Source organism: Trachymyrmex septentrionalis, unplaced genomic scaffold (genome assembly GCF_001594115.1).
Source record: "Trachymyrmex septentrionalis isolate Tsep2-gDNA-1 unplaced genomic scaffold, Tsep1.0 scaffold37, whole genome shotgun sequence".
Lineage (NCBI taxonomy): Eukaryota > Metazoa > Arthropoda > Insecta > Hymenoptera > Formicidae > Trachymyrmex > Trachymyrmex septentrionalis.
In genome coordinates, this window is record NW_017305536.1 from 7,327,854 (window position 1) to 7,350,044 (window position 22,191).

The 22,191-nt window shown below is 35.6% G+C and overlaps 1 protein-coding gene across 1 annotated transcript in view; it reads left to right on the plus strand.

The window, feature by feature from the left end:
• Positions 1 to 18,393, plus strand: part of LOC108750595 — a 115,960-nt gene extending 97,567 nt beyond the window's left edge. The window contains exons 22-39 of the mRNA XM_018490128.1: positions 1,969 to 2,073; positions 2,520 to 2,645; positions 8,574 to 8,744; positions 10,208 to 10,293; positions 10,604 to 10,817; positions 11,017 to 11,107; positions 11,474 to 11,670; positions 12,665 to 12,759; positions 12,866 to 12,932; positions 13,434 to 13,487; positions 13,577 to 13,678; positions 13,761 to 13,832; positions 13,938 to 14,100; positions 14,503 to 14,660; positions 14,907 to 15,065; positions 15,670 to 15,804; positions 15,899 to 16,072; positions 16,937 to 18,393. Of these exons, the coding sequence (XP_018345630.1) occupies positions 1,969 to 2,073; positions 2,520 to 2,645; positions 8,574 to 8,744; positions 10,208 to 10,293; positions 10,604 to 10,817; positions 11,017 to 11,107; positions 11,474 to 11,670; positions 12,665 to 12,759; positions 12,866 to 12,932; positions 13,434 to 13,487; positions 13,577 to 13,678; positions 13,761 to 13,832; positions 13,938 to 14,100; positions 14,503 to 14,660; positions 14,907 to 15,065; positions 15,670 to 15,804; positions 15,899 to 16,069 (2,166 nt within the window). The 3' untranslated portion in view covers positions 16,070 to 16,072; positions 16,937 to 18,393. The remainder of the gene's footprint in view (positions 1 to 1,968; positions 2,074 to 2,519; positions 2,646 to 8,573; positions 8,745 to 10,207; positions 10,294 to 10,603; positions 10,818 to 11,016; positions 11,108 to 11,473; positions 11,671 to 12,664; positions 12,760 to 12,865; positions 12,933 to 13,433; positions 13,488 to 13,576; positions 13,679 to 13,760; positions 13,833 to 13,937; positions 14,101 to 14,502; positions 14,661 to 14,906; positions 15,066 to 15,669; positions 15,805 to 15,898; positions 16,073 to 16,936) is intronic.
• The last annotated feature ends 3,798 nt before the right edge of the window (positions 18,394 to 22,191 follow it).

The following is a 22,191-nucleotide window of genomic DNA, read 5'->3' on the forward strand; positions in this document are numbered from 1 at the left end:
TAATAAAAAAGGTTATAAAAAGGTTTAGCTACAAAGTTTTGCGTACATCAAATCGTTGTATATAACGTATGTTTATAAAAAAAAACAAACTCTAGAATGTCATCAGTCATGTTTGTTTTTTTAAAATACTACTCAGATAGCCGTTAGTTTACTATCTGTTTGTGCGTGTATATTTGATAAACACACAAAACTTGATCGTACAAACTTTTGTGTGTACATTGTTATTACTTTCAAATGACAAAGGAACACAAATGTAATTTTGAAAAATGAATATTAAGTGGCGGTTTTTAACTTTTTTTTTTTCATTAATATTTTCTAGTTACGGCATCACATTAATTTTCTCGTTATAATATTACTTGTAATGGCTCTATTATGGGGATTGATCTAATTAAATATAATTTAAAACATGAGCGAATATCGCACGTGGTCGCGAGATTTATTTTTACAAATTTCCAAGATTCGATCAATGCAAAGACAGACAATCTTGAATTATAAGTACATCCTTTATTTAATATCTTCCAACTATGACGTTGCATTTCTCTTGCTACATTACTTATAATGGCTCTATTATGGGGATTGGTCTATTTAAATCTAATTTACAATATGAGCGAAGATCGCGTATGGTTTATTTTTACAAATTTCCGAGATTCAATCGATGCTAAGAGCGATAATCCTGAATTATTATATACGTTCTCTCGTTATCCAGTAACAATTTTTCGTATTCCTTTTATTAGCGCGCAACGAATATAGCTGCGAGCAGACAAGTGTTGGCCCCGTCGATATCGCCCTTGATGTTTTATCGCTCGCCTTTAAAATCGGGAATGCAGCGAGACGGAGCCATTGAAACATTCGGACAGAGTCGAAGTCGAAGTAGGTCGGGCCAGATGGCCGGTAAACGAACGTCTTGATGGATCCATCCCGCGCCGGATAATCCATCTGTAATTCAATAATTTGGCCCAATAATTAATGTTGGATTTTAACAAGTAATAAACTGTCATGTGCACGCGCTCATGGCGGGCTTCAAACATGGAGTTTAACAGATTCGACCCTGCGATCCCGCGAATAAATTCCTCATGTGCGATGCGGGTTAAATGCTTTTTATTGATCGCCACCGTACGATGCGAATCAGGACTGCCAGTTTGACGAATAAAATTTAATCAATTAACTCTTTATCGATGCACACTGAGCCATATCGGTGATAGTAGAGTTGCGTGTGCATCGGTTGAAGTGCATTACTGCGCAGCCGAGTAGTTTTTCGACGTTAAAGAAGGTATAATAGGATCATCGGCTTTGGTTTTAACAAGCTCGTGGTTGCCTTAAAAGCTCTTCAAAATTACATTTTACACAAATTATTGTATTATCGGACTGGGCATTTGGGTATAACATGATTCTGTATCCAATTAAACTGTATAATTATTTGTATAACTACCTCCATGCAGTTACAGAGAATTAATTGATTTTGGACACGAGGATTGAGTGCGAAGATTATAATCCACCGATAAATAATGCAGCGATCGCGCAAAATAGAATTTGCTACTAATTAAATGAGGAGATACGTTTGTTTTTCTACTCGCGAGTGGGAAGGAAGGAAAAACGCAATTGATTATTCGACACACACGCTGAATTGTAATGTTAAATAATTGCTTTAATTGGATTAGCCAATGACGATGCGGTAACAGATCAATGGAAGATTAATGAGAATAAATGATCGAGAGGAAATTGAAGCGGGGGAATTTAGAAATCACGGGGGGCTGGGGGGCTATCCGTCTCAAATTCCCACCGTCTGCAACGTGGTCTCGGAGTTAACGGAGTTAGAGACAGTTGTAGAGGACGCTAATTAAGTCCAACTGTGATTAAACAGTGAAATTGTCAGCGACCGAATCGACTAATCATGGTTCTGTTGACCCTGCCGGTTAGGGAGGAGTCTTAAACGAGTAGGTATTGAACGACGATTGATTCTTGTTTCAGGTCGATCTGCATAATGGCGGACCCAGCAAGACGCAGAACATTTCTGGGATATTCATAAAGAATGTACTGCCGAATAGTCCCGCCGGCAGAACCGGCGGTCTCAAGGTAATACAGTTTTTCTCGAAACGATCCCCTTTGTCATCGACCGCGGAAATTGTATTTCTCCATCCAGTTCCTGCGTCTCCAGGAACTTGCAAAAACATAAAAACTTTAATAAAGCTGGAAGAGGAGAGAACTACGCGATTTTTGCCTCAATAAAGATTTTATCACGGCCAAAGTTTACATTTGTGCAAACGCAAACATGTTTTAATTTAGACGTGTAGAGAAAGCGCTCGGCGCGCTTTGCGCACTGTAATTTTTGTTTCGTAAAAATAAATTCAATTTTGCGATCTTAATGCTATCACCGCATTCACCGTGTTTCTTTCGTTCTCAACTCGCGAGCGTTTTGATTTAAACAGCATTCATGAATGTGTGAAAACTTAAATAGTCAATTGCCGTGACCTATCTCGACCATGTCCGGACTTAATTCGCTCTTATGCGCGTGCTTTCAGATTGGAGATAGAATAATTGAAGTGGACGGCGTCGACCTGCGGCATAGTACGCATGAGCGTGCGGTGGAAGTTATACAAGCTGCCGGAAATCCTGTCAGTCTTCTCGTCCAGTCCTTGGTGAATTTGGTAAGCCCTTGATCACGATCCGGAATATCGATGTTTCCACTTTACCCGTTTTCTCGAGCTTGAGTTTGTCAGCTGGCTTTAACGTTGTTACAAAAGTTTCTTGAATGCCGCTCCTCTTATTGTTCGAAGAGGTCTTTTATTTTTCCATCGATATCTTCCACTTTTTGGTTTGAGAATTATGCGAAATATATTATAACGACGAAATGTGAATCTGACTGATCTGGGAGAATACTAACTTTTTTTTTTTTATTAACTTTCTTCTTTCATTTTTATAAAAAGAGAAATTAATCATGGCCAGTGAATATAAATATTTTTTTTTTAAAAGCGCTGCTTGCCTGCAGGTTTGTTATATTCTATTGGAAGTAAGCCTTATTCCTGCTCATGAAAAAGACTCTACATTCCTGAGGGAAATAAATTCACGACGTGCAGCTAAACCCTTTACAGCCACTGAAATTTACGACATTGCTCCAGTAACTCGCGTAACGTTTACGTTACACGTCGTTTTATAGTCTGCAATTTTTCACGATGTACTTTTTCTTTTACATTAAGTAATCTTTGCGGGAGAGTAATATATATAACTTAAAATACGGCTAGTGTGCGCCGAGTAGGTATTTCCAGTCAAAGCTTATTAAGACATGATATTAATTAATAGATGATGGAGATAACTTGTCGAGTTGTCTTTAATATATTCGGCAATCAAATCATTTGAGAATATCTATATGATATGTTATTAATGTCCTCTTGCTATTAATTTTTTCAGTTATACAAATTTAAATATAATTAAATATAATAAAATTCTATTTTTCGAATTTTTAAAACAGATCTTATACCCGAGGAATACGAAATCAACAGAAAATTAAAATAACTTTATTTTAATGTCAAAATAATGATTTATTGTTACAAAAGTTGACTGTTTATCAACATTAAGAGTCAAAATAAAATCATCTTGATTTTTTTGTTGACTTTTATATATTCCTTAGAGTGTACTTAAATATTTCTGCGTGAACTTATATACATATCTAATACTAGAAACCGCGCGTCGAAGTTTTTTTCTTGAAACACAATCGTGAACAGAACCGGAGATATCAAATTTAAATAAACTTTCATAATCCAATTTCTATCTTCCTGTCTCTAACGGTTCGTACTTCTGACATTTCACAATGTAATCTAAGGATCGTTCCGCTTGTGCGTTTAATGACAATTTACGGGCAAACGGAAAGCCAGATTGTGCTACGACCTTCGGCAAGGTTGCCATTATAAATCCGCGTACCGCTGAGCTGACTCGATTTGCAAAGCACGAAAGTTTCACCTCGCAATTAACCCGTACCCGAACGATCGATTCCGCTAACCGGACGTTACCGCCGTCATCAGACCCACGCAGGGCGAAATTGAACTCCGTAATGTCGTTGAATGGCAGCGGCCCTAGGCGCTCCGCCGTTTAACGTCGTCTGCCTCCAAAGTGTCGCCGATAGACACATTACACGAAATTGGATGCAGGAAACACGCTGGATGCGGGATACTGTGTCGCGGTACTTGCAAAATGCAGCAATAAGCAGCGATATGCGGCGGTACACGGAGATAGGTCTCGAGAAACTTCGCGGAGCAAAATGCAAACAATTCCACCGCTCGGCGACTTTTATTATCCTACCGCGTCATCGCAAATCTTATCCGGCGATTGGGAATTTTTACGATTTCAAGCATGTGAGATACGCCGGTTCGATCTCTCTCGCTTTTCTTGCATTGGTATCCTAAGCTCGCGGATATGTATGTTTGAGGTGATGTTACACGGTACTAATATAAATTTAACATCGACGTCTTCGATTGTTAACGCGTTTCTCCATGCTCGCACGTGCCAACATTTGCGTGATCCTGTTTCTCATTTGCTGATAATGTAAAAATCGTATTTTTCTATTTATAGTTCATCACTAAATTGATGATTTTGTAGCAAATAATTTTTGAAGTTACACCGAAAAAAAATTTACTAAATCTTAATATATATTTCTTTGAGCAGAACTCTACATTTACTTACAGGAGATAAATATTTACTCAATAAAAAAGTAATAGTTGAATCAAATTAATGGTTTTTGTGTCAAATAAATATATGTTTACGTTCTAATAAATATTTGCTTTTAATTAAAACTATTCAAACAAATATTTATTAAAAATGTTGTATTTTTTTCAGCGCACAAAATCATTAGCTTAGTAATTAATTATAGCTAGAAAATCGCAAATTTTTGCGTTATCATGTTAAGTTAGAAAACCATCAATTAATTAGATAAAAGAGGACCCGATTTTAATCATTACAGTAGCGATGCAATACTCCGAACCAGCTCGTAATATTAATGAAAAAAATTTATATAACAATCTGTCACGACTATGACATGGCCTTCGCGCCCAGCGCGAACCGACGGCTAAAAATTAACGCCGAGCATCGACATGTATTGACGTTATTCAATAGCGAACTACCGGGGCCTAATATAACTTCCTTCATGCAATCGTGATCATCGACAACCGTCGTGTTATTTTTGGCTTCACCGAAGAGCACGGACTATTTTTTGATGCCTTGAAATCAGCCTGAAACGAACACGGGGGAAAGGCAAGTTCGTTACCTGGTTTGTACACTGTTAAGTGCCGCTTCAACGAAAGTGTCAGGTCCCATGATAACACCTGTTTGCTGCAGCCACAGAGGGTTGGCGAAATGCACAGTTCGCAATTGGCAGTCTCTGAAAACGACATTGATTTTCCCCGAAATTTCAATCGGCCGTGTGCTCAATTCTGTCGAAACCGCCGGTGCGGAGAGAATAGAGATATCGAGATACATATACGCGATCGTGAATGAATTGGAGAATGGAGAGAGAAAATGAGAGGAAGAGAAGGTGCGGTGAAGGCGCTAAAGAATGGAGAGAGGACAAGGGAAAGCACAAGAGAGATAAATGGAGGAAGAAAGAGAGAACATGAGAATCATTATTGACGAACAGCTCTTGTACGCGTATGATACACCCGATCGATCTTTCCAATGAATCTCTACGATGAGGGGAAGTGAAGAGGAGGGAGGGAGAGAGAGAGAGAGAGAGGCACAACAATGGAGATATGTAAAATCAGGACAAACATAGGAGACGAGGGATGAGAAGCTGGTATTATAAAGACGCATTTAGATAATATCCAACGACTACATCAAAAGACGCAAGTTCCATTAATTATTACAATTAAGCTGTATATAAATATATAAATTTATATATATTATTGATAGCACTATATATTTAAGGATGTATTGCACGTATTTTTTAAGAAAATACAAAACTTAATGAAATGAAAACATTATTTTCCTATATTGTATTTAAAAGTAATGTAAAAAGTTTGGCGGTGATTTAAAACTCGAATAAAAAATTATTTCAACAAGAAGTAGACATATTTTTAAAAAGTGATATTTACATTTAACCTGTAAAACTGTATTGTGAAATATAAATATTGACCTTATTTCATATGCATAATAACATTCATTTTTATACGAAAAGTTTAAACTTCCAAATTCAATTTTTGTAGAAACTACATATATCCGATACATCCTTAAATTTCTACGCTGTTTTTCTTAAAAACGGAATTTTAGAAACTACTGCCATTTAAAAAAAAAATCACGTGTAAAACAATAATATTAGACGACAGGTTTTTATAACTGACTCTAATTGTACCACCGATTTTTCTCGATTGAACGCGTATCGTTTTCTTTTTTACGCGAAAGGGAGGATAGACATGAGCGACCATCTGTTCTTTATCGATGAATTTTCTAAAGTGGTACGCGCGAATGCAATAAGTTGAACTGAAATAAACGTATATTTATTTAATATCAATTTATCGCACCGTGTGCATCGGCTCAGAAAGTTTATCGATAAAGAACGGACGATGAGAGAAGGGTTGCACTCGTCCGATGGCCAGTGAAAGTCGGGGTGAGTTGATGCGGTTCGCCGGAAAGAGTGGTTCACCTCGTTGCAACTGAGCGCGCCCATCATCGACACCATGGACCATCGACGAGCCCACACTTCCCCCTCTGCCCCCTTATGAACACGAGGACGGCGCCATCCCCTTCGTTCTCCGACCTCTCTCGCCCTCGCTCGCGGGAACTTCAGTTTCGTGCACGAAACCGCTTGGTCGGAGGCGGTTTACCTGATGTCACTCCGCTCAGTCGTCACGAGGCGTCGCGGTGCACCGATTCTTTGGACGCAAATGCGTCACTTTCGTCGTACGTTATCAATGGAGACGCACAAATCGAGGCGTTTCCCATCCGAATTCGACGATCTACCATCATGAACACTCGCGCCGGTCTCTTAACTCTCGTCAACGGATCGTCTCGACGCGATACAGATCGCGCGATGCCGAATCGCGTTCGCGAGAACCGTTTGTGTACACACACAATTGTAAATCGCATCGTAAATCGGGTTTACTTGGACTTACGATGTAGATTACGAACGTACTCCCGGAAGGCTCTATTGAAAAGCTCTGTTGGAAGAACGGAATCGATTGTTCCAAGTAATATCAAAAGAAATTACGGAAGCGAGCAAACGAATGTCGCATTCCGTCATTCTGATTGATCGAAAGCGAAGGAAAATAGGGAATTTAATAATCCGCGTTGGCGAGAGTCAAGGCTGACCGATTTTGTTTGACCCACGTGTGTTACGTATATATATATTCGACTTTAATTATTCTTGTGTGTTCATAAGAGAGTTCTTCGTTGACGTGCATTCATCTCGTACAACAAAGAGGACATTAATCAGCAAAATGAGTTGTACGAATTGCTTGGACTGTTATAGAAAAACTACGGACACGAGTGAGGATATCGCTTTTACTAAAAACGATGTAATATTGTTGCGTCTGTGATAAAAATTTGTTGCATCGCGCTTAATTTGATTTGCATCGAATTTGTCGAGATTGTCGAAAACAGACGGGTGCTTTTTCGTTCCTGCTATATATCCAGCCAGTGAAATATGTCCTGTCCGCGTATTTCAGTTGATTATTTCGAAAAATGCAAGCGAAAAAACCGGGCCAAAAGGAAATAAAATTATACACATGGGATACATAAATAATTTTTATAGCCAATGTTTTCGCTTGGATGTTTGCATTATTTATTATGAAGAATCGCTATTGCGTTCTAACAGCGTAATTTCTTGAACTATTTATCATTTTACATCTATTTATGTATTTGTGAAAAAGTCATAATTTTCCCAAAATGATCGATTTCCTCCTTCGACCGTGAAAAGGAAAAAAAGACATCGCGGGAATCCAGCGTGCATCGTCATTCTGTTTTACACGTTACGAAACTCGCTCAATTGCAGTTACTTTGGCAACAATTCAAGATGCTCAGCAAATATTTCGGTTGTACTAATTCATTCCGGTTTATCTAGACGGTCTGCGTAGTTTATCTCTAGTTACTAAAATAAGTGTGGATCTCTTTCAAGCAACTCCGCGAGACCATCTGCACTATATATTTCCCTCTTGCTGTCTACTTAAACTTCCTTTTTCTTTAAAGTATTTAGCTTTTTTTGCCGTGTGTATATATGTGTGTATATGTGTACACAACTGCGTATGTATTCTATTTTACAATTAAAATTGAAAACGTTGCAATATTTTAAATGTAAATTTTATATATTATTGTTATTTCATTATTATTTTCTTTGTCTGAGTGTGATGGAAAAAAAAACTGAATTAACAGTAATGTGTATTATCGTAACAAATTTATAAGTTATAAAAATGTTTGTACGTTTGTTAATAATTTTATGTTAAATATACTAATGCTGTGTTATATTCTGACGCAATAAGCAACGTTATCTTCGAGAACGCTGCCGGGGATAATGTTACATTGGAATGACTCTAAGCTGGCTTGTGTGCAACTCGCACGATTTCAGAGTGGAAGATAGAATCTCGAAATTGTTGCAGAGTCCGGAGCACGGCGGCGCCGTCCAGGAGGAAAGGGATTCCAAAACCCGAAGGCAAACCGTCAAGACTCATACATCGTCGTCTTCCGGTCCTGGAGCGCCAACGACCTCCTTTCGCCATAAACCACCGCCGGTTTCGCCCGCGAGATCCATCACGCCGGAAGTAATACAGGTCGGTTTCGTCATATATGTGTTTATATAACCTGTTCTCGACTTGACTTTTTATTCTCAAACATTCACGAATAACACTGATTAATAGTGATTATCGTCATGTATTTATGTGAATCTTAAGAATGTATTATACATTGATAAAATTAAACAAAATTACATTTTCAACAAAATGAAAAAATTACAGATTTTTCTACATTATATTTGAAGTAATATAAAGAGTTTGATGATAATTTAGAACATGGATTCAAAGTTATTTCAATAAGAAGTAGACATATATTTTTTAATATAATTAAAGTAAAATGAAAAAATTGTAATTTAAACTATAAAATTGTATTATTGAAAAAAATATTGACTTTATTGAACTGTTTTATATATGTATATACATATATGTAATGTTTTTATACGGAAAGTATTTAGTTTCAATTACTTTTTATAGACATTATATCTGATACATCCTTAAACAAGATTGTTCATGATTGTTCTTTTTATAAACATTTCATAAACACTTTATAATTGAATTTTAAATGTTATGTTGTTTCTGGATTCGACGACAAAAAGTTTTGCGATAATTGAAATTTTCGAAATTTTAACGAAATCTTTGGTAAATAATTATCTTGTCATTTAAATACGTGAATAGGATCGACCGCAATAATTTATATATTCGTTCATCACGATCAATTAAAATTGCGATGTGCGATTCGTGTTTTCCCTCAGCTTTTTGTGTAAGGAACAAACACAATTGCCGCATTAATTGGCAAAATGGCGCGAGAGAAATGCCGCGCGTTGGGATACTCGGTGTTCCGCGCTAATTAATTCCTTTAATTGAACTGACTGCAGTTCTTGCGGTAAAGTTTATTTTTGTTCTAATTAAATTAATGCAAGCTGCGCGGTCGTAAGAATAATCATATTTATGCTCATATGAGCTTTAAGCCCGATCTAATGATAATTCCTATTTTTTTTATAATAATATTTATTTTACATAGATAATTTATACTTTTTTTTATTTGTTGCTAAATAGTTTCTTAACGTAATTACAATTAGCAAGCACATCGTCTTGGAAAGTACTTTGTACTATAAATCTTATTTATTTTAAATGTAAACATATATTTTATTTGGTTCAGGAACCAAATATATTAATTTAACTTAAATATCATTTTTTATTGAGTAAACATTTATTTGTTTATTTACTATAAGTATAAATGTTTACTTAATATTATTTAAAGAAATACGTATTAGGATTTAATAAATTTTTTTTCAGTGCACATTTACCATATATGTAATATTTACCATAAATGTAATATAACACATTATATATGTAACGTTGTAAATAGGAAATATTGATGTTATGTTATTGTTAGTTGGTGGGTGTGTATGTGTGTGTTTTTGGAGAAGATAATATTTTATTGACATTGGAAGAGATTTTAATCCCCCATTTCTGAAAATGTCAATTTATTTGTTGCGTAGCCAGGATTCGAGGACGGCGTTTTGCGCGGGGATTCCCAGAGGCTAAGTTCGAAAAGTTCAGATGGCTCGACTTCCAGTGCGCGAAGGTATAATTATAGAGAAATTATGAACTTTATTTTCAACTCTCTCACTTTCAGTTCATCTATTTAGTAAACCATCATAATTATATGCATCTATATTTATTATTATAAATAATAAATTCTTATATAAATTTATCATTATAATAGAAATCCTATTATTATTATAATAGGATTTTTCTTAGAAGTTTATGAATGCTCATAAAAATGCGCATTTTTTTCTTTATCGGTTATCTCTCGTGCACAAGTGTTTCGCGTTACATGAAAAGTCGATGCCAGAGCGCTGTGATTTTTCCTGAGTACACGTTGTATCTCTCAGATCCTCCATGAAGAAGTCAATTCGGAAAACAGCCCCGTCGCCACCCGTAAATCAGAGTATCCTTCGTGAGGTCAGTGAAGAACGAGAGGATCATGTGGCGACTGCCGTCACGGAGCCTCCCCAAAAGCCCAAGTACTCTTCAGATGAGAGCTCGGAGGACGAGGAGGACACACGCATGTTGGAGGGAAATGTCTACACAAAAAGCGGCATCGAGGTAACCCGAGCAAAAGCTGATGCTTCTAATTCTTACTTGCGCTACGATAGTTGCGCAACTTTCCTTTTAAAAGAAACAATCGACATAAATGTCGTTCTATCTTTGTTATTCATTGAATGTCAAGAAGGATAAAATGACGTTTGTGTCTCCTAAAAGGGAAGCAGCCGATAATAATACGCAGTAAAAATCATTTGTCTAGATCTCGCGGAGAAGCGCCGGAAACGTGAAGCGCACGAAGTCGGAGATCGAAGCGGATCCGGAGGGAGAGGACGAGTTCGGCTACACGATCAGTGAGTTTATACTATAACATACGACGTACTATTCTGTACTAAATATAAACCGCGATTCAGAAACAATTGGAAATTGATATTTATATACTGTTTACGTCACCGAAGAAGTCGATATTCATTCTGTGTAATCACTCTGCCACGTTCGATGGCTGATAACAACGAAATTCCATTAATAATAAATTTTATTATGTATCCGATCAATCATTCAATCCGCATGATCGATATGAAAGATAACTAGATTATGTCGCTCTAAAATCGTTCTAAAATACGTAAAATCCAATGTGTGCGCTTCGGATGATACTCGTTGGTCAATGTCGCAGCCGATCGATCCCCACCAGACATGAGAACGTCTTTTTAATTTTGCAGAGAAGGTTCAGAAGAGGTACCAGAATCTTGGGCACAGGGTATTGATGGTCACTCTCGAAAAGGATCGGCGGGGTTTGGGAATTTCTCTGGCAGGACATAAAGACAGAAACCGAATGGCGGTGTTCATCTGCGGTCTCAATCCAAAGGGTGCAGCTCACAAAAATGGCGGGCTTCTTATCGGTGACGAGATATTAGAGGTGGGTATTTCACTCTCCCTCTGCCCTCCCGCGTTTTTACGATGTACCATTTACGACACAGTTTCCCCTCGACTGCTACCTCGTCGGGTTGTTTAACCTTCGTTTCACGCGCCGTCTATAATCCGTTTAACTCATTCGATGCGACGTTACGCGTTGTGGGTTTTCTCGAGAAAATAACACAATACCGATGCTTTTGTCTGGAACGTATATTTACTAAGCTGGGACGCAAAATAGTTCTGTTGCAGATAATAAAGATAAACTCTAATGAAAAGTTTTGTCAAAGTTTTTGAAATATTTTATATTGTAAATTCCAAAATATTTTAATATTTCTCATTTTATAATTTCTGAAAAGATGCCTTAAACTTTTTGTTTTCAGATTTTATAAGATTTTATCAGGAACTGTAAAATGAGAAATGTTAGAGTATATTTTAGAATTTAATGTATAAAGAATTCTAAAAAAATGTAGACTCTTTTGATACTTTTGAAAAGTGTTTCAATTTGTATGCAAAATCTGAGAAATTTTTTCAAGAGTTACGAAATTCTTCAGAAATTCTGAAGAACTATGAAATTTACATGAAATTTCTGAAAAATTGTATACAAAATTCAGAGAAAAATTTTCGTTAAAAAAAAAAACCTTGTAAGCCTTCAAATTTTACGAGAGAATTTTAAAATATAATTAAAATATTTAGAATTTTATATAAGTATGTAATTTAAAAAATTATATAGTATAATAATTTGAAAACTATCCGTGAGTCAAAGAAAGTATCAGAAAAAAATTAAGTCATATCCGAATGTGCACACACTTAAGCCTCTATTTTATTTTTATTAAAATTATTTTTTATCTTTATAGCGCCTACCTACAAACGAATGTCGAAAGAATGTTACACTTATTTGTTAACTCGCATTTTACAAGTCTCGTTTTGTTATACGTTTCATTCTATTACGTAATATGGTAAATACTAAAAATAGATAAAATATTTTTTGTTCCACTTAGGTAAACGGCTACGTATTGCAAGGACGATGTCATCTGAATGCTTCCGCTCTTATCAAAGGAATGGCCGGTACTCTCTTCAAAATCATCGTCTATCGGTGAGATACTCAGAGCTCTTTTTCCGCGATGTAACATGACGTAGAGACGACATGTATAACAAAATTCATTAAAACTATAAACGGATTTCGCTTGTCCCGGTTGTAGACGATCGAAGGCTGTCGACGACATCGCCGTAAAGCCGATAGTCCAATTTCCACCAACCTTGGATGACGTAAGTCAATTCGCGGCGTCCACCTTTTTTTTTTACTTTTGTCGTACCGATTGCAGTATTCGTAGAATAATCAATGAGAAGCAATTGATTCCATCATAATAATATACTTGACTTGTTGCAATTAACAGCGACTACGAGGGAAAAAGTGCTGTATAATTATTTTAATGAACATATAAACGAATAATGACTGAATATTTTAATGAATATTTTGTGAATATTTTGAAATAAAACAGCTGAATTACTTATTAATATATAGGACAGTTTATTTCATATGAAAAAGGACAAATTTAAATATTCAAATCTGTTGAGCATCAATGTAAAATTATTTTTAAATTATACAGAATGTCCAGTAGATCATGTGATAAGAAAAAGATATCAAAGATGCCGTAAATTTATTTGAACATTTTTTACAAGATAAAATTATATAATTCTTTATTTTGGAATATTTGATAGCTGTATCATATTGCCGTGAAACACTAGACGACATTTCACGTGTTACAGGTTTATATAGATTTCAAGAAGTACAAAGGAGTTCGTGACGTGCGAGTGAAGAAGGCAAGTGACTATAATTATACAAAATTAGTCAGCCAGTCAATATTTTACACAATCTTACTTTCTAAAACTAATTGTCGATCAACTCGTAGAGTCAATACGGCCTCGGCATAATGATCATCGAAGGGAAACACCTAGCCGTAGGGCAAGGCATTTTCGTGTCCGACATTCAAGAAGGCAGTGCGGCGGAACAGGTAATTTTCGCTCGAACTTACGACCTTGAGAGACCTATTTTAAGCGAAACTCATGTACTTTACAACGCGACCAATATTTCAGGCTGGATTGCAAGTGGGAGACATGATCCTGGCCGTTAATCTGGACAGCTTATTAGGCCGTACGTACGATGAGGTTCGTATTTTTCACGTTTCTTTTTTTTAAATAAGGATTTATTTTACCAATTTAGGTGTTAAACATTTAGGCAGTTTATGTTCTACTTTGTCCTAATTTTTTTAGGCGACGGAATTATTGAAGAAAGCGGAAGGTGTCGTTAAGCTAGTAGTTTGCAATCCTAACGAGAATAAAGAACAGAAGGAGAAACAGAAGATTAAAGAACTCAAGGATGGTTCGTTAACTTCGGTTGCACAGAAGACCCCGCAAAAGAGTGGGACAGTTTCGGGTGAGTTTGAACAATAATATGATTAGTGTCTTTATGTGAAAGAAAAAAAAAACGATTTTGATAAAGTGCCTAAAAATTTAGCTAAAAACAGATCTAAAAATATCTAATTTTGTTGAGCCATAAAAATAATTATACAGGACGCTTAAATTTGTTGCTAGAGTGTTAAAGCTTTTTAGGATTACTGTCAACGTTCATACGTTTTACGTTATTTTGACAGTTCAACAAAATTATTTTCAGATCTGTATCTAGCTAAATTGTTAGATATTTCAGCAAAACCGTTTTTTCCATATATTTTACTTACGGAAAATCTCGTAATAACACATACACATACATTTCATTCTTAAAAGTATATACGATTATATTTTGTATTTAATGTTTGATTCCCCGCTCTTGTAATGTTAGTGCCCGGCAAGGAACCGGTAGAACCCGAAGAGAAAAAGGTCCGGCAGGATCCAAAGACTTGCAAGATCGAAGTCGGCAAAGAAGCAACGATAGAGTTTCAGAAGGAGAAGAACCAAGGTATAGGTTTCTACATCGCTGGAGGTTCTAATACTCCTTGTGTGAGTATTTAATAATTTTCAATATTTAACTTATTCGCGTGATGTCGCAACGCAATACTTTTCAAAATTTCTTTTATTTTTTTATTCGTGAGACGATTCTGTTAAAATGTAGAATACAATAAGTGACAAATATCATAAGTTAGATATAGATTATATTAATTTCAAAAATATTAATAACAATTTAGTAATTATTAAACAATTATCGATGTTAATATTTGCACTCTTGAGAGATAACAATCCTTCTAGAACGGAGTGTTCGTTCTGGACGTATCTCCTGAAGGCGCGGCTGGGAAGGACGGCCGGTTACAACTAGGCGATCAGATTCTCAGCATAGGCAATGAGAGCTTCATGGAAATAGAGTACGACAAAGCTCGCGAGACAGTCCTGAAGCAAGCTCCTGGGACTGTACGTAGCATTATACTCTGTTAAATAATTACATTCATTTTAGTGAGCGAAGAGAAGATATAGGACAGTTCTTTTGAGACATAATTTATACACAGCAAAAGACATTATGCATTTATATTGAAATTGGTCCATCCAAGTTTTTGTTAAAATTTTATGTTGGATTTTTAATTCAACATATCCAAGTGTTAATTTAACACAATATTATTATACAATATTATTCCAATATTTTATATTAAATTCATATTCAATATTTCTTTGGTGTCAAAATGACACAATTTATGAGTAAGTGAAAAAAATAACATAAAAATAATGTATTTTAAAACGAAAATTTTAAGAAGAATGAATAAAATATGTGTTAATTTAATATGTCGTAGATGTTAATTTTATTGAAGAAATATGCTTACAAATTGTGTCAGTGTTATATTTTTGTATTTTTTTTACATAATATCTTTTGTTACCATCTAATCTATTTATCTTGTGTTAAATTTGATACAAATTTGCCAAGTGTGTACAAACAATATAATTTATATAAGCAATATAGATTACATATATCCTCGTTCGATTGATTGAGCGAGCGTGACTTGATTTCATTGGTCGTTTACAGATCACGATGACGGTGTTCCGTCATGAGAAACCAGCCGAGGAATACGAGGTCGAGATACAGAAAAAGAGCGGTAAAGGAGCTGGTCTCTGTTTCGCCGCGTTCTGGAGCAACAAAGGGGTCTATGTGAAGGAGCTAGTAAGTTCGGTTTCTCCAATTCCATATCTTGATATATAATATCTATGTTTCATAATTTACGCTGCTCGCATTCTATTAATTTCTACTTCTACAGACAGCGGGCGGTCAGGCTATCGAAACCGGCAAGATCTGCAAAGGTGATCAGCTTGTAGCGATTGGTGGATTGGACGTCCGCGACGCTTCCCTGGACGACATCGCCTTTCATATGAAGATATCTAATCCGCTGCAAATGAAGCTAGCTAGGTATCATTCCGCCAAACAATGACAGGTAAGAGCGACGTGTTAGCTAAGCAATTAAATCGAAACATTAAGCAAAATATATAAGAACTATACTAAAAGAATTTAAGACTTTACTGAAATGTTTAAAAATTTAATTGATTTAGATCTGAAAATTTGTTGAGCTATTAAAATAATCATAGGAAACTCAAGCATAATTTTATCAATAAATAATCAAATTTTTGTAATAAAAAATCATTTGGACTTTTATGATGTCAAAAGATCATTTTGACTTTCTCTTGACTTGATGTGTTCCTTACACAGTAAAAAAATTTATGTTTGTATTGAAAACGATCCACTCACATTCTTGTTAACAATTTGTGTTGAATTTTTTAGCATATTCAAGTGTTAATTTAACATAACGTGATTATTTAAAGATTTTTTTGTGAAATTGATATTCAATGTTTTTTAGTGTCAAAATGACACAATTTATGAGTAAATGAACAAGTAACATAAAAATAATGTGTTTTAAAACGTAAATTCTAAGACAAATGAATAAAATCCGTGTTAATTTAACATATCATAAATGTTAATTTTCTGACACAAGATATGCTTTCACGATTTGTTTACAAATTGTGTCGATGTTATTTTTCTTTGTATTTATTCTCTTACATAATATTTGTGTTACCGTCTAACATATTCATCTTATGTAAAATTAACTCAAAAATTTGAGTGGACCGTTTGGGACATGCATTTATGTTAAATTCAACACATTTTTTCCAACTGTGTAGAACGCACTCTGAGTGTCCACTTTTACTTGAGGGTACAATCAAGACAAGATAAGAATCGTGACTCGACGATAATGAATATGATTAGCGAATATGAATTATGTATATATATTCTTTTTTTTTTTCAGGGTTCTGCGGGCGGAACTCTCAGCGTGTGTCCCAACGTACGAAGAAGCGCCTGCAGACACCGTGGATTCTAGTGTGATATACGTAGATAAAATAACGTCTCGATAAACCGTAAGAGTATCTTTGTTACAAGAGCCGCGTATAGAATTGCGCGACTCGCTCTATTAGTTACACGCCAGCGTCGCCAATCGATCTTGCCGTTCAAGCTCGCAGACTCGTGTGCGACGTGAGACAGAGAGAGAGAGAAAGAGAGAGAAATAGAACGAAGAAGATGGAGCACGACAGAGCGCGATGACTCAAACGTACACATCAATAAGAATCCGAGACACGGCGGAAGAAAGAATTTTTGTAACCAGCTTGGTAGAGGGTATTCAAATCGAGTGAAATCCCGTCGACACGGATCGATCGGCCATTGATCGAATCCCGTAAACGATTCCGTCTGTCGATGCTCGCGCTCGTGCAAATAGTCGATACGAAATATCTTATATACATACATTATTATAATTATATATATAGCGAGATAATACGTTATCGCCATGACGAGAGTTCAATAACGGCGACTGTTCATCTCGTTCGGCATAGGAAGCCGTAGGACGGATAAATCGATAATATTCCGCAAGTCTACAATCGAGGCTCATGAAGAGAGAAAGCCGCGGAATCGTCCAGATTTGGTCTTTTTCTCTTCGGCTTACGCCGTTCCCCTTGTATCCCCGATACAAAATCGAGTCCGCTTGTATATTTCGTATCGCATCTTGCGTACACTTTAAGACAGGCAGAGATAGTAGGACCGATTGTAGCGCGCGTTTTCTCGATATGTCAAATATTTTTCCTCCTTTTCCTTTCTTTTTACGATAAGACTCTAGTCCAGCCTAAGATCGACATTTCGGCGTTTCTCGCCTTAATTATCGCTCTCGCTCGCGCCGCGGCCGCTTCCGCCATAGTTATTATTGTCGTATATTGTATTTTTTAATATTAATAAGAAGCACAGGACGCGATGTACGAGCTACGTCGGAAAAAGTATCGAGGAAACTTTACCTTGACGCCCATATTTATATCGACCGTTGTAAAAAGTTTTTCTCATCTGTCCAAGCTTGCGTAAAATACACCAATTTGGTAAAATTCGTTTTACGAAAGATTAGAATTTTACGAAACGCGCAGCTTTATTTACAAATCAAAGCGACATGAGATGCGATTCCCAGTCGACACAAATTTTTAAGTAACATGACATGAATGTTATAATTTTATACTTAACGATATAAATATAATATCTGTCTGTTCTTTTTAGATGAACTTTTTGCACGGATCATCTTTTTTCTTTCAACATGAAGAGGAAAAGAAAAAAGATGAATCATGCAAAAAGTTCAGATAAAGAAGAACAAGTCTAAAATATAAAAGCAGGAGCACTTCTATAATGCATAACGTATGATGCATAAGAAAATTAACCAATCAAAGTCCTTCGTTTCCTTTCTTTTCGTGAAATAAAAGAATCTGGTTGATTTTCTTATGTCTTATGCGTTATGCAAAAATTTGTGCTTCTGCCCTAACATATGGTGTCACATAATAGTTGCATTGTTGAATGCGAATATATGACAATGATGTTACATATAGCACATTTTATCCAAGAGATATCCTGGGAACGTCCTTAGAATGTTTAGAAAACATAGGGACATTCTCTGGACATTTTCAGAACGTCTCTTAGAGGTGTGTATAAAATATTACTAGTTGAAAATTATACTCGCTATATCATCAATAGATGGATTTTAATTCTTGAACAGTAAAGTGTTTGCGCAAACTTTGCGCAGTTCGCGCGTGGATATCGCTTCGAAGTGGCTCGTACGTTATAACAATCGATGTAGAATATCGCCTAAAGAACATTAGAAGTAAGACAAGGGGAAGAAGACACAACATACACACATCCTTCGACATAGACCGACGAAATACGGGAAACGGTCGCGTCGAATGTCGAAACGTCGATCGAGAGGATCATTTAGCTGTAAGTGCTTGGAGACGCGCGCTTGAAATTATGCCCGGTGCGATCTTGCCGTACAATCGAGAGGTGTTTTCTGGCACCAAAAATGGATGGCGGATATCATCCCGAGTGTTCAAGCGTTTCTTTATGCTCTGACCGCCGTCAAACATGGCAGATGACGCGTCGAAAAGCTAGACTGGCTTGTTGAGTACACATAGTTAAATTAAATCCTATCGTGTAACTAGTCCTTATAATACATAGCTTAGAGATTTTCAGAGAGAGAAAGCAAAAAAAAAAAATAAGTACAGAGAGAGAAATTATATAAATGAGTAAATAAATAATTATATGAAAAAATAATATAAGTACAGAATCTATAATAAGAGTCGCGGAACATGTTTTAATTTAACGAGTCGCTCGTAACTGTCATCGTGTGAGTGGTTGCACGTTCTAGAACGTTTTGCATTTGAATCTCGTATAGTTTATCGTAGTGTGACGTTTATAAAGACGTCGATCCTCTTTCTCGGGCCGATGTCTTGAAGATGAATAACATTATAAAAACTGTTAGTTGTATGATCATTATTATTATATATTATATAGTATATTACGACGAGTTGTATAAAGAATTAATTATTGTGTATTGTACGATGCGTTATCGCATATATTAAAGTTTGGATTTTCAAACAGCAGATAAATAGAGCAAATCTGGTAAACAAGGCGTTGAAAATCGAAAAGCGGACTGTGTTCCAAATAATTATTATTATTGATCAATAATTATTTTTATTAATTGATAATAATAATTGTCGAAAGAGATTTTACTAAATGAGGATACATATAAAGCGTCTTTCTCCTTAAATTTATTAATTTATCATTTCTTAATTTACACAAACGTGCAAAACTATTTCTTTATATTTTTCAGTTTTATATCGGTGTGTTTTAATGCAAAAATCTTTTTTTTTTAATTTTAAACAATTTCTTTTCTTCTCATTTTTACGCGACCTGTCAATTTACACTTCTTACTCGTTATACGTATGTATACATATGTTATTTAGCTTATTATAGCTTAGAATCTTATTCAAAGTGTACTTTATATTTCTTACCTACACTGCTTTTTAAAATTTCATTAAATCATTAAAATACCGATGACGATAATTGTCGCGTTTCTACGATGTTACGGAAATATTTCGGCACTCGATAGTCATACGGGCTATCGGCGCGTTCTTAGAGAATTTTACCTGAGGTATAGAATATAAATGCGTCTAGTGTTAGCTGTGCGGAGGAATGAAGGCAAACAGTCCATCATGAGAATCGCTGATCTGTATTTCGCGTCACCAGATTCGAAGTTACGTCTCGTTACTGCGAACGTTTAATATCGGATTGTCGAAGGCATAGCAGACATCTGTTACGACATCTCGTCGTAAAATTACATCACAAAAGACTCGCAAAGTACTCCTGTTCGTCGACCGTTTCGGAAATGCATCTACGATCGCCATTGTGTTTTCAATTAGCAGGAGATAATGATTGCAACGGCGTCGCTCGACCAAAGAAATTCCATTCGTAACTCTAATTTCGCTGTCGTTTGCGTCGGAGGCACTTTTCACCTCTTAAGAGGAATTTCTTTCTATTAGCCGAAAAAATAAGCTGTTTTTAGGAATCTTGTAACGGAAACTATTTGACTCAAACGTTTGAAACTTCTTAGCCAAAGAAGGAAGAGCAAATATGGACGCAAAAATTCATAGATATTCATAAAACGTATACCTTTTACGTGTAAAAAATTCAAAACGTTGTATAAATAGTCTTTTTTTACAAAATTCCTAAAAAACTTAATTTTTTCAGGACCCAGAAAGGAATCTCTTAAATCGAATTTATCTCGAATTATTTTGACGCGATTACGCAAAGCGTGGAGACGCAACTTCGAAAACGGTTCGACGTGAATATACGACTGCCTCGATATTTATCCTCCATAGTTACAGTTTCTGTTCACATATGCATTTATTGTACGATTATTAATAGCGTTATTGCACACGAGCGGGGCGATTGTAAAATGGCTCGAGGACAATCCACGGATGATTCACCGTGATTGAATCCGAATAAAAGTGAAACGGATGAGAGAATGATAAAAAAAATATCTCGTGCAGCTCTCGTATCATGTATTTTAAATAAGTAAATTAGAAGATCCGATTGTCATTTTACAATCAACGGCTCACAGTTATTGTCCTGATTATTGTTATCATGATTATTACAGTCGACGTCATGATCATCGTAGCGCGGCACTACCGAGAATAAGAAAGAAACTGATTATTATTATAGAATAAGAATAAATCGGAGGAGGGGAGGGGGAGAGAGAAACGGAGATCTATTAAAAGCATTAATTGCAACGTTGTAGTAAATGATGTTTGTTATTGTTGCATAAGTAATCTCTTTACGTTATTTTTACCTTTTATGTGTTGTTTTATTAATCGACGACGACGGCATGTTAAGGTAAGTAAAATTGCAGATGACTGGAAACATGTTTCGTAATATAAATTCCTATATTTCTCAGCACATAAGTAAAACAATGAAAATCTATATTTTCCATTATATTACCATTTTTCGCTTACAGAAATTTTATACTGAATAATCAAGAGAGGATAACTGACAAACGCGGAAAACTCGCCTTATCGTTTTTGAAATATTATCTTATTAATCGATGATGGCATATTAAAAAAAGTTAAACACACTCGTTCTGCTCCAATTTTAGTAATATAAAAAAAATATTTTTTATTTTTACATTAAGAGCTTTTTTTTTAAATGTTCGCTTATCATAAGCTGTATATGCAAACTGTACTGTGCAATAAAAGTGTATTCTTAAATATTTCAATGCTTCCAGATTAAAAACATATTTCGGAATATAATATCTACGTTTCTTTAGCATATACAATATTAAAATAGCTAAAAATCATTTTCGCGATATTTTCATTTTGATTGCAGAAAGTTTTATTTTGGAGCCGCAATCGAGAGAACAATCACGACAAACGCGAACGTAGAAAACTCGCTTTGAAAATTGCTTTGGAATAAATTTTATTTCTCGACTTGCGTTTGAATGCAATTTCATCCATTCGAGATCGAATATCGATCTGCGACGGGACCCCAGTGTGTTTCATAAATGATTCGAAAATTTTGACGGCGCACGTGTCATTTTTTACGCGCTTTTTTTCGATTAATTAATTGTGTATTATTATGCGCTTGTGACCTACTTCTATCGCTGATATGCAATTTCTTTGGCCCACTTAGAAAACGTTTTTGAAACAA